The sequence below is a fragment of the Microtus pennsylvanicus genome, chromosome 20 (assembly GCF_037038515.1).
Source record: "Microtus pennsylvanicus isolate mMicPen1 chromosome 20, mMicPen1.hap1, whole genome shotgun sequence".
Classification (NCBI taxonomy): Eukaryota; Metazoa; Chordata; class Mammalia; order Rodentia; family Cricetidae; genus Microtus; species Microtus pennsylvanicus.
This window is the reverse complement of record NC_134598.1, coordinates 13,609,542-13,622,346: the sequence shown is the minus strand read 5'-3', so window position 1 is coordinate 13,622,346 and position 12,805 is coordinate 13,609,542. Positions and strand designations below refer to the sequence as shown.

General features: G+C 38.0%; 1 protein-coding gene across 1 annotated transcript in view; it reads left to right on the top strand.

Moving 5' to 3' along the window:
* Window positions 1-12,805, top strand: part of Zfc3h1 (zinc finger C3H1-type containing) — a 52,358-nt gene that overhangs the window by 1,182 nt on the left and 38,371 nt on the right. The window contains exons 2-3 of the mRNA XM_075954864.1: window positions 5,545-5,961; window positions 12,418-12,482. Coding sequence (XP_075810979.1) covers window positions 5,545-5,961; window positions 12,418-12,482 — 482 coding nt within the window. The remainder of the gene's footprint in view (window positions 1-5,544; window positions 5,962-12,417; window positions 12,483-12,805) is intronic.

Sequence of the window (12,805 nt, the reverse complement as noted above, 5' to 3'; positions counted from 1 at the left end):
TGTTTTGCTAGCACCGGAATTTCGTATTTTATGGGAAATTCACTTAGATTATTAGAGAAAAGAAATACCCACAACTTGAGGAATCTAGTTACTTATATTACATCCTGACTTTAGAATTCGTTAACTTTCCTCTGTAATTTTACTGTTCTTGTGAAATTTTCCTTACTCTTCTAGAGTTCTCTTTTTAAAGTGTGTGTGAGTGTGCGTGTGTGTAGACCCCTTCTTCTTCTTCTTCTTCTTCTTCTTCTTCTTCTTCTTCTTCTTCTTCTTCTTCTTCTTCTTCTTCTTCTTCCTCCTCCTCCTCCTCCTCCTCCTCCTCCTCCTTTTCTTCTTCTTCTTCTTCTTCTTCTTCTTCTTCTTCTTCTTCTTCTTCTTCTTCTTCTTCTTCTTCTTCCAGTTTTAGTAATTCAGATCTTTTGAATATATACGTTGTTTGGAAAGCTGTATGCATTGAGTTCACTTTCCTATGTTCACTTTTGGGCTTTTTAACTCTGTGTGCTGCCTACATGTAGATCAGAGAAAGAGAAACTCAGCAATACTTTTAGTGTGTTAGGGAGGAATGTGTAGAGTATGGACACGTGAGGAAGAAAAAAAACCAATTTCCTAATTTTTGCCCCCTCTAATCTTATTATTGGTTATCTTTAACATTACCAAATTTACTCGGGGTTTATGTTAAGAAATTAATCGTCCGTGTTTTATGATGGGTTTATACATCCCAACTTTTACTAATTGTTTAAGATAGATTACTAAGCACTTTTATTACTAGCTATAATTCCCATGGTGTAATGATTATCTAATATGTTTTCTATAAAATTTACATATGACACTTAATTGGAAGATACTCAATTATTTTTATGGAGCACTTTAGGCTATGTGGACTTTTCCTAGATGTCATGATGGTAATGGGCGAGGGCTAATTAAAGAAACAGCAGGTTTTGGTTCCTGTGTCCTGAAAAAGCTGTTACTTCTCTCACCTAACATTGGTTTAGAAGCGTCTCAAGATTGTTTTGGAGAAAAATCACAGGTAGGTAACCTTTTAAAACACAGTGAATGTTCTTCCATGAAGATTAGAAAACCTTCGCCCGTGATTATATGCACACATGAGCCATCAATGGTTTTTTGCTTTTTGTATTCAAAAACAAAGGATGTTTAAATACATAGACATGTTTTTAGGGTTATGTAGATGAAACATCTAATAGGTGTTGGAGAAATGAAAATAGAGTTTAGTAAAACAGCAAATTGAGGACAAAAGTACTGTTGGCAACTTAAAGATTTTCTTAGTTTCCTCTGCATTACAGTGGTGGTGACTAGGCTCGCCTGCCTCCTTCCTCCACCTTTTTGTCTGTTTATTTGCTACTGTTTGGGGTTATGCTATATACTAATATTTTTATGTACTTACTGCAAAAAGAGTGTAGATAAACATCCAGTATGTTTGTGATTCTTGATTTCTCTGACAGCTTGTCAGAAATCAGCTGTTTTGCTGATTGCTTTTCAGATACTACACTTTAAGAACAAGATGCTCGGGTTGATTGTCTGCATAATTGTTCTCATGAAATACCAGCAAACCACTGTAGAGGTGTTCTTAATAAAAATTTGAGAAGGAAAAATGTAATGTGAGCCAATAAAACTTGCAGTGCAAAGCCCTATCCACATTCCTTTAATATCAGTATCAGACTCAGCTTGTCATATGTCCACTGTGATTATAAAAAATGGCAACTTTGCAAATAGTACCTAAAAAAGAATGAGGGCAATTCTGTCTCAGCTTAAGTGGTTTAGGAATGCAATAGCTTGAGTATAATTTTTTTCTGTCATTATTTTCTTAAACATAATTAGGGATATATTACTTGCAACTTCAAAGAAAATGGAAAAGACCAGAATCTGTTTCAGTTCTTCATTTTCTTCTTCTGTTAAAATGTTTTTTTTAATATTTATTATGTATACAATATTCTGTCTGTGTGTATGCCTACAGGCCAGAAGAGGACACCAGACCCCATTACAGATGGTTGTGAGCCACCATGTGGTTGCTGGGAATTGAACTCAGGACCTTTGGAAGAGCAGGCAATGTTCTTAACCTCTGAGCCATCTCTCCAGCCCTCTTAAAAATTTTTTCTAGACAGGCTTTTGCTGTTTAACATTTCTGGCTATTCTGGAATTCTCTTTGAAGGCTAGCCTACAGACCAGGCTGGCCTCAAATTCACAGAGATCCCCCTGCCTCTGCCTCCCAAGTGCTGGGATTAAAGGCATGTGCCACCACTCTCCGGCCTCTTTCAGCTGTCTGTCTGTCTGTTCGTTTTTATTGCTGTTGTTTCGAGACATAGATTTACATTATAGCGTCTTTGGAATTCCCTGTGTTGCCCAGCTTCCCCCAAAGTTACGGCAGTTAGCTTGCACCAGTGTCCCCGCAGCTCTTCATTCCTGTTCGCTTTCCTTGTAAATTTTTTTTGTTTTTGTTTGTTTGCTTTGTTTTGTGAGACAGGGTCTCTTGTACCATAGGCTACCTCAGGACTCCTGATCTTCTGTCTTAACCTCCTCAGAGTTAGCATAGACATTTTGTCAGTGTTAGTGTTAAGTCTCCCTTGTATAACTAACATTTTAAACTTTGAAATCAGGTGAGAGTTGACATAATTAGGGTCAGTAAAGTTATCCTATCTTCCTTTTTGATTTCAGCTAATGTTGAAAAGTGGTTCTACCTTGAAAACAGCAGGTTTAAAAGTCATTTTAAAGTCTCTCTCGCTTCCTTTTTCTTTTTTGGTACTGAGGATTGAGCCCAAGGCTCTACTATAGAAATTACATCACTGGTTCTTATTATAATTTTGCTTGAAGAGAGGATCTTGTGAATAGCTCCCAGCCCTATCTCAGCTTCCATGGTAGTTGGCATTATAGGCATTTGCCACCAAACTCCGCATGGAAGCTGCTTTTCCCTTTTTAAAAGATTTATTTTTACAATTTTAAATGTATATGTGTGTACATACTCTTACATGAGTGCCTCAGCAGACCAGGGGTGTCAGATTGCCCCGAGCTGGAGCTACGGGCAGTTGTGAGCCTCCTGATGTGGGTGCTGGGAATTGAACTCAGGTCCTTAGCAAGAGCAGTACACACAACATCTGTGCTATCCTCTCCAGTCCACGTAGTTCTTTTTAGTTTTCCTTCTACTACTGAAGTATAGACTCAGCAAGTAAAATACAAGTAAAAAATAACATCTTGACAAACGAGCAAGTACTGATTTGATCCTTATTATGTAGAGGTGGGAAGAATTTTGTCTCAGAGGTAAGTTAATGGCTCTAACTCAATTGCTTTTACTCATTTTTCAGTTGGTACTTTTTGTTGGTATATTGAATCTATTTCCTTTGCTAATGTCTTCAGTGTCTTTAGTAATTATTTGGTTTTTTATTGCTGTAGTTTTACTTTTAGATGGCTTAGTTGGAATACACATAATTGTAGTATTTATGCCCAAAGAATGCATACATGGCCAGGTAGAATAAATAATTGTGGCTTCATCTAGGAGGTGTCTTGAATTGGGGTCAAGTTGGAGAACAGAGGCCTGGACACAAAGCTCCGTAAATTGTGATGAGCCCAGAAAAGGTAAGGTTGGAAAGGTAAGCACAGGCCAGATAATAAATGCATGCGTTCTAAGGAAGAAGGACTTTGGGCTCTAATGAGAATGAAAGGGAATGTCTGAAGTTTTATAATCTGTAAAGATTACTTTGACAGCAAGGCAGTGGCAGCGTATACCCTTAATCCCAGTACTCGGGAGACTGAGGCAGATGGATCTCAGTGAGTTTGAGGCCAACCTGGTCTACAAAGAGAGTTCCAGGAAAGCCAGGACTGTTACACAGAGAAACCATGTCTTGGAAAAAAAACAAACAGAAGATTGCTTTGACCGCAGTATGGGCATGGGTTGTGGGCAATAGAGAACCCCAAATACCTTATCAATTCGGATTCCTCTTAAGTGGTAGGTAAAACAGTGGAAGTACTTTAGAGTGTTTTCAAATGAAAACAGACTGAGTTCTGACAACTACAGAACACCATTACAAGCTTGTAAAAAAAAAAAAAAAAGGAGTTAGGAAGGACTCCTTAAAGTGTAGATAAATGAGGAGACATGAGAGTCACCAGAGCAGAGACAAGAGTGGTGGAAAGTGGCTGCAGAGAAATCAGGTAAAATGAAGTTTAAAAATAATAGTCTATAAACTTAGATCAGTTTCTGTTGAACTAATAAAACAGATTCCATTTGGCGGGATTGTAAGAAAGAAAGGTATTGAAAAACTTCTGGCCAGGGATTAAAGGTGTTTAATCCCTGTTAGATCTAACAGAGGCTGTTAGATCTCTGTTAGTTCAAGGCCAGCCTGGTCCTGGAAGTGAGTTCCAGGACAGCCAGGGCTGTTACACAGAGAAACCCTGTCTTGGGGAAGAAAAACTTCTTTTAAGAAGTTTGACTGGCAACATCAGAGAAGCAAGATTTACTACAACAGTTTTAACAGCAGAACTACTGATTTGAAGTTGAAGATCATTTAGTTTCTCAAATATGTGCTCATAATTCCCCTCTTTGAATTGGTGGTCAGGAACTTGAAATCTTTGTTGGGTGTTTGCCCTGTTATTAAGCAGAGAAGGTCTATGTTAGGTTACAACCAATGAAGACACAAGTGGTTTCTGGGCGGTGGTGGCACACACCTTTACTCACAGAACTGGGGGGAGAGGGGGGGAGGCAGGTGGATCACTGTGAGTTCAAGGCCAACCTGATTAAAGAGTGAGTTCCAGGACAGACTCCAAAAAGCTACAGAGAAACCCTGTCTTGAATTCCCTCCCCCACTGCCACAAAAAAAGAAAGAAAAGAAAACACAATTGATTTATTGGAACTACACCCATTACCTGGACTTTCATTTCTTAACTTGCAGAATGAAATTCATACTATGTTTATGAATTGTTTGAAATTAGAAAATACATTTTGAGTAACATCTAAAATTTTTATTTTTTTGTTACATGGCTTTCATGTTAATTGTGCGTGAGTCAGATGTAGCACATGATGCTTTCTCTATTATGTATTAGTGTTTTAAGAAATGTCTCTTTCATAAATTACTAATCGTCAGTGTTCATTCTCTTATTTACTTTTTAATTTGAAATGAGAAGAAACTAATAAGAGAAGATTCCCTCCTGGTTATCAGAAGTGTAAATTGTCATCATCTGTGACAAAACAGTTCCTCCCCTCCCTTCAGAAAGCATCCTTAGCATCCGTTCGCTTTGGGTTTTCCTCGTCCTTACAGAAAGAAGGATGCTACAGCCTAACTGGGTGGACTACAGTGGAGTCAACTGGTAATTTCTGACACTAGTGATTTTGTAAGTGGACTGTTTGTATGGATGCTTGTTAAATTGCAATATGGGCACATAAGCAGGCATTAGCAGCACATATATTAAATGGAATTTAGAAATTTAAAAATATTCGTTCATCTTGAAAATTTAAGGGAGAAAAATTCATCTATACCTTAAGTATTTTTGTTAAATTTAACTGGAAAAATTGTTGGAAACTGGTTTCCTTAATATGCTGTTCAGCCAAAAGTTTTGGAAGATCCCCGTCAAGGAAACAGAATCATTCATCCAAAAGTGAGAACTGTGGGGAAGAAACTTTTGAAGATTTACTTTTAAAGTATAAGCAGATACAACTGGAACTGGAGTGCATCAACAAGGATGAAAAACTTGCTCTGAGTAGCAAAGACGAGCATGTGCAGGACGATCCTAAAGCGCTGCATTCCGAGGACCAAACAAGCACTGATAATGCCAGTATTACAGAGGATGCAAGTAAAGAAGTCGCTCCTGAGGAGAAGACGCAGGTCAAAACTTTTCAGGCATTTGAATTAAAACCACTCAGGCAAAAACTGACTTTACCAGGGGATAAGAACCGGGTGAAAAGAGTGAAAGATGGAACAAAGCAGCTTTCTGCGAAATCCAGCTCCACAGATGCTAGCCAAGGTAACTCAGTAAGATTGAAGTCAGCTCTGTTACATACATTTTGTTAAAGAGTGTTTAGTCGAAAAATTTTAAGTGTACATCAGTACTTAAAAGGATCCCCATATTCTATAAATTCTTTTGCTATAGATCTTAATGAGTAATAACTTCATAAGTTTTGTTTACTAAATGTTTCGGTTGAGGCAGGGCTTTACTCTGTAGTCCAGGCTGCCCTGAAACTTGCCTTGTAGTGGTCTGTGCTTGCCTAAAACTTGTAATCAATCTGCCTCAGCTTCCTGAGTGTTGGGATTGCAAGTATGTGCCAGAATGACTTCTGCTAATCTCTCTTTTCTTCTTGGTCTGCTCTGCTCTCTGCTCCCCAGATCAGAGATGATGTATTGAGCATGGGTGAGAATAGTGAGCACCTTTCTTCTTCCTGAAAGGAGACTGACCACTGAGCATGATGCTGCAGTGCTTTGTAGATTTCTACATTTTTAAGGTTTACTGGGTAAAGAAAAATTTATCCCCCCATTGCTAGTGTGAAATTCTTTAAATTGTGAATAGATTTTGAAGAAGGGACATCTTTTTTGTCACTATTAATGAGTTTTTAATTTCTCTTAGTATAAAAAGTTATATTAATTGATTTTTGTAGTGTGTCAGTGCCTTTCTATACCTGGATTAGTTTATATATGTTGTTTAAAAAATTCCTTAGTATTTTCTTTACTAACATATGTGCAGTAAAATATACTTTTAGTATATAGTTTCTCTAAATTTTGACTAATATTGACAGTTGATCCTCCTGTATCTGTCTCCCGTACATGTAGACATCCCCCATACCAGACCCAATTTCTGGGATCAGTTTTTTTTTTTTTTAAATATTTATTTATTTATTATGTATACAATATTCTGCCTGTGTGTATGTCTGCAGGCCAGAAGAGGGCACCAGACCTCATTCCAGATGGTTGTGAGCCACCATGTGGTTGCCGGGAATTGAACTCAGGACCTTTGGAAGAGCAGGCAATGCTCTTAACCACTGAGCCATCTCTCCAGCCCCTGGGATCAGTTTTTATATTTGAAATTTTCAAGGCCATTCACTGACACAAATTTGTAAATCAGTGATGACTGCTTTTGATTACATATTCTCAGAGTTGTTCTCTTCCCTTCTAATAAGTTAGATGTTTCAGTGAATTATATTATAAATATAATTCCTATGAAGTATAACATAGCAGGATAGAGAAAATATATACAAATGACTTTTGTAAAGTTAGAGTTATATGTGAATGCTTGCAGTAATTCAGATGAAAAATCAAATATGACAAGCTGACATCTGTGGAAGAAGAATTGAAGGAAACCAAAAACCATGTAATGCTTATCTTAGTCGATGAGTTATAGATGTTTCTGCAGGCACACCCTGCCCTTTTCTTTGCTCAGGATTCTGCTGTCCAACACCTTTCCCCATTGTTCTCAGTGGTTCTTTTAAAGTTTCATAGTTTTCTCACTACATGTGAACTTGCTCTTTTTGAGATGATTGAACTCAATTCCATCTTTTTACTTCTGTATCATAAACATACTATATTAATTTTTCACTTAAATTCTTTTACTCAGAGGATGCAAAAACCCTCTTGTTTATGATCATGTTTTATATGCTTACCTCTTCTCTACTGTATCTTGCTTTATTTTTAACACCTTTCACTTACGGAGTTACTTGGAAAATATTTGAGATTTTTTTTTTTAGTCTTAAGATTTAATCTAGCCAGGCGGTGGTGGCGCACCCCTTTAATCCCAGCACTCGGGAGGCAGGCGGATCTCTGGGAGTTCGAGACCAGCCTGGTATACAAGAGCTAGTTCCAGGACAGGCTCCAAAACCACAGAGAAACCCTATCTCGAAAAAACCAAAAAAAAAAAAAAAAAAAGATTTAATCTCATCTTTAACCATTACTATTAATTTCTCACAAGCATTTGTGTTTTCTTTTTCAGCGAGGTACCAGAAAAGGCTAGGTTGGATCTGTTCTGTATTTTAATTTCTTCATTAACCCAATACAATCTCTTTAGTTTTCAGCACAGAACAGAAACATTGCAGTGTTAAAGCTATACTAGGGTAGGTCATGCGCAACCCAGTTGTAACCCACTTTTGTCTGGGTTCTTTTCACCTTTCTTTTATTATAAATTAGCTGAGTACTTCATTCCAGGTTCTTGAAAGCATTGATGAACAAAATAATTGCTTATGCCTCAGGTTTGCATTTATTTTCACATATATTTTTAGTGCAGTGTTTTATTGTGCTGCCTAGGCTCATCTCTAATTCCTAGGCTCAGTCTTCCCACTTGAGAATCTGGGTCTACAGATGTTCACTTCTGCATCCTAAATGGTCACTATGACATCATAAGCTTGCATCTTAGAAGGAAACAGCAAACATGATGAGCAATAAACTGTCATAGAAGAAGTATTAGCAGGGTGAGTAGGGTAGGAACAGGGTAACTGGCTGAAGGTTTGTAAGCTATTCAGGATATCGTTCAGTTTGAAGGTGCGATTTAAACAAGATGTGAAGACTAAGAGAAAGGACAAATCGAAGGAGAGATTTCTGGGCAGTGGAAGGAACATTGATTTTCAAAGACAGTCAACTTGTCAGAAATGCAAAGTCTTAGGCCTTACTCAAGGTATGCGTTATGAGCTCTGGTAGTAGGACTCCTTGCCCTGTATGCAGCCCTATCCTCTTTTGGTTTCTCATCTGTCCTAAAGTTGGAGAATCTCTGCACTGAAATTATGACCTACAGCACATAGTTTCCTGGCATTCTTGAGAATAATCAGAAGGCGTCTTCCTAAAGATGAATAAGGTTTATGAGCATTGGAGAGGAGATTAGAGAAGTGTGGAGGCACGTCCTGTAGAATCTTGGAGCAGCTTTGCTTTGAAGTTCTGAGTGAAATGGTTGGGAGTGAGAGTCCTCCAGAACTTGTCAAGAGCTCTCTCCGGCTGCACTGTTGAGAACAGTCTATAGTAAAGAGAAATCTCTACTGTATTTGGTGATGTTCCTTTTATACTTTGGGGGTTTCTATAATACATATTTCTAACTTACCCCCTCCCCCCCCCCACACACTTTTTGTTGTTGTTGTTTGAGATAGGATCTCAACAAGTTGCCTTGGCTGGTTTGAAACCCGCTGTGTAGCTCAGGCTGACCTTGAACTGACAGATCATTCATCCTCTGCCTTTAGAGTTCTGGGATTAAAAAAGTACATACTGCTACACCTGGCTTTTTTTTCTTGGTTTTTAAAGAATACTTTTTCACTTAGTGCTTAAAGCACACACCTTTTATTCCAGTACTCTTATCCCAGCACTAGGGACGCAGAGGCAGGTGGATCTCTTAGTTCGAGGCTAGCCTGGCTTACAGAGTGAGTTCCAGGACAGTCATGGCTACACAGAAGCCCATCTCGAAAAACAAAACCAAACAAACAAAACTTTTCCCCTTGAAACGCCTTTATTTTTATGTGCTTGATTGTCCTTTTTCCTGGGAAAATATTGCCATTGTTATGGCTTTTAGCTACCATCTGTATGCTGATTCCGGCTTACATGGAATCCCAGGAGTAATGTTTAACTACTTGGTAACTGTGTAAGACCAGTTTTCATATTGGAGGTTCTAGATAACAGCAGGTATGATGGTGCATAGCTATGATTCTAACACTTGGATGTTGGAGGCAGGGGGACTTTAAAGTTTAGGGACAGTTTTGGTCATATAGTGAGACATTTTCCCATCCCTCAAAACCATTGGAATAGTGATGGGGGATCGACATGTCAGGATAGTGCATGACTAATCACAAGGTCAGTTCAAGCAATGGTCTGTTTTTAAAATGGGGATGGAAAATACTATGTTTGGGGGCTGGAGGGCTGGCTCAGTGGTTAAGAGTACTGACTGCTCTTCCAGGGGACCCGGGTTCAATTCCCAGCACCCACATGGCAGCTCACAACTGTCTGAAGATCCAGTTGCAGGGGATCTGATACCTTCACACCAATGCACATAAAATAAAGTTAAATAAACCATAAAAAATATTTAAAAAAAAAAAGAAAGAAAATACTATGTCTGGATCTCCTGGTAAATTGTGCTCAGTCAGTACATTTTAATATATATTTACTCCTATGCTGCAAAGGTTCTCCAGCTCCCACAGAAGCATGAGATTGTAATAACTCTTAGGTGGTTCCTGGCCACATGGAACTCTGGATTCTGTACTTACTGGAAGGCTGTGTCTTCATTATTCAGCCTGTTTAGTTTTGTCTAATAGTTGTTCTTTGACATGTGATTGGTTTGATTATAATGGCACAAGTAGCTCTGGGGACTTGCTATATATATACTAGGCTGGCCTCAGTTTGCCAGCTTCTGGCTCCCAAGTGCTGGGATTAAATACACGTGCCTTTTGAAAAACAGTGACCAGACTGAACAACTTTTATTAGTGGTACATGAAAAAAAGATAGTGATCTTAGAAAAATGGTAATGCATTCTTTATATACTAAATGAATTTTTAAAGATGTCCTACTTTAATGAATATATCATTTAACTTTGAAAAGGGCTGGAAGTGTGCTTGCAGAAGTCAAAGCTTGGAAGTGCTTACTATGAAGTAGAGCAAGGAGTGTTACTGAAATCAGATGGTGGTGAGCTATGGCACCAGTTGTGAATGACACAGCTCATAACACAATGAGATCCTGTATATTAGGAGGGTGTGGTTGTATTCCTCCTTGACTCAGATCATTTGAGCACAGTTTTATATATTTTCTATTTTTATATATTCTCTTACTGTTTCTTTGGAGGAAAATCATGCACAGGTAAATGTGAAATTTATGTTGGGCTAAAATTTTTCTTCCCTTTTTCTTTCCCTCCCTTTCCCTCTGCACTCACTCTTTCTCCTCTACCTCTTTCTCCTCTTTCTCTTCCTCTTCTTCCTCCTCCTCTTCTACTGAGAATAGTACTGTGAACCTCACACAAGTTAGGCAAATATTGTAAAACACTTAAAACTCCCAACTTTCAAAGTATTCGAATACACCATTCATTTTGTAATGAATAAGGTTTTTTCCCCTTCCCCCTCTCTGTACCAGGATAGAGCTCAGGGCCTAACACATGCTGAGTCAGCTCTGTCACTGCACTCTGCTCCCAGCCTCTATGTATTTTGAAATAGAATGTCCCTGAGTCGTCCAGGTTGTCTTTGAGCTCACTTTGTAGTCCAGGCAGGCTTTACATATATGATCCTTCTTGTCACAACTTTCTAAGTGGCTTGATTTCAGGTCTGGGCCACCTGGCCTGACTAGAATAAATTTTTTATTATTTTTAAATTTTTATTTATTTAAGTCTTAGAGGAAGGGGAATCTGCCTCAGATTTGGTGATTACCTCCTGTTTGCTTTGTCCAGGGTGCTTGATTAATTACTCTGTTTATTGAATAAGCTGCATATTTTTTTCCTCAGGTTTTCACTTAAGCAATCAAAGTAGGATGTTTAGAACACTAACAGGTTTGGTTTTATGGGGGGAAAACAAAACTAAATGATAAACACTGGGCTTGAAACTTAACCCTGCAACCCCGGGTTTTAACTTTGTTAACTGAAGCCTTTATCTCAGTACTGCTGTACCTGTTAGTGCTGCTACTGTATGCTCTACAACTGTTGCAGATTGAATAATGGAGACAGTTTGGGACAATACTCTAGAAGTCTGGGTCTTGCTTGTGTGCTTCTAAATAAATGATCAGCTTTATAATAAGTCTATAGTCTAAATATTGACTTCATTTTTTATTTTTATTATAATAGTTTGTCATTATGGTTTCTGTTCGGTAATGAAGCATTGCTTTATCTACTCCATAAGTTCTGTTCCTATTTAAATTATTTCTATTTTATCAAAATATCTTATTTAATACTTGAGTCACTAGCCTTGTAACTTTTAGAGTTAGATTGATGTTACACGCTAAGTTAGATTCTTAATCTCATTCTGTCTCTCTGTCTGTGTGTCTTCAATTGTGTGCATGCGCATGTGTGCCGTGTGTGCCGTGTGTGTGTGTGTGTGTGTGTGTGTGTGTGTGTGTGTGTGTGTGTGTGTGTGACCATGAGGTCAATCTTGGGTGTTCCTTAGGATGATCACCTAACTGGTTTCACTGGGACCTGGAGCTCAAATATTCCTGGCTGGGTGACTGGTGAGCACCAGCTGTCATCCTGTCTCCATCTTCTCAGTGCTGAGATTACAAATGCACAAGTCACCCTTGACTTTTCTTGTGGTTTCAGGAATCTAGCTTGGCTTCTCATACTTGTGTGCCTCTAATTTTATGGACTAAGATATTTCTTCAGTCCTTTATTTGCTTTGATAGCATTCTTTCATTTTTGTCGAGAGTCCTAAAAATAAGACCATAATAATGAAACCTTCAAAAATAATTCCTGATTATTATATAGTGTTATTTCCATTTTTATTAATTGTGGCTGTATTTTAGAGTATTCAAAAGATGCTATTTTATTTTAAAGGATTAGAAGATAAAGAACAAAATTTAACACGAAGAATTAGTACCTCAGATATTCTATCTGAAAAGGTAAGATACTACTTTGTGGGATTGAAAAATCTATATGACCTATTCTTACTTGCATTGCTGTAGTCTGTTCTTTTGTTTTGATTTGCTTAGAGACTTGATCTCATTATATAGCTCTGGCTGGTCTCTAATGTGCCTTATGTCATGTTGTCTGGGAGTGCTAGTTTGTGCTACCACGCTCAACTTGTAGTCTGTTATTTTGAATTTATTTGAAATTATTTGGACATTTTAGAGAATTGCCTTAAAGGTTCTTTCCACTAAAGTCTGTAAACTATTAACTCGATGTGCAGTTCATATTTATAGGTGAGCTTTTTATTTATCATTTT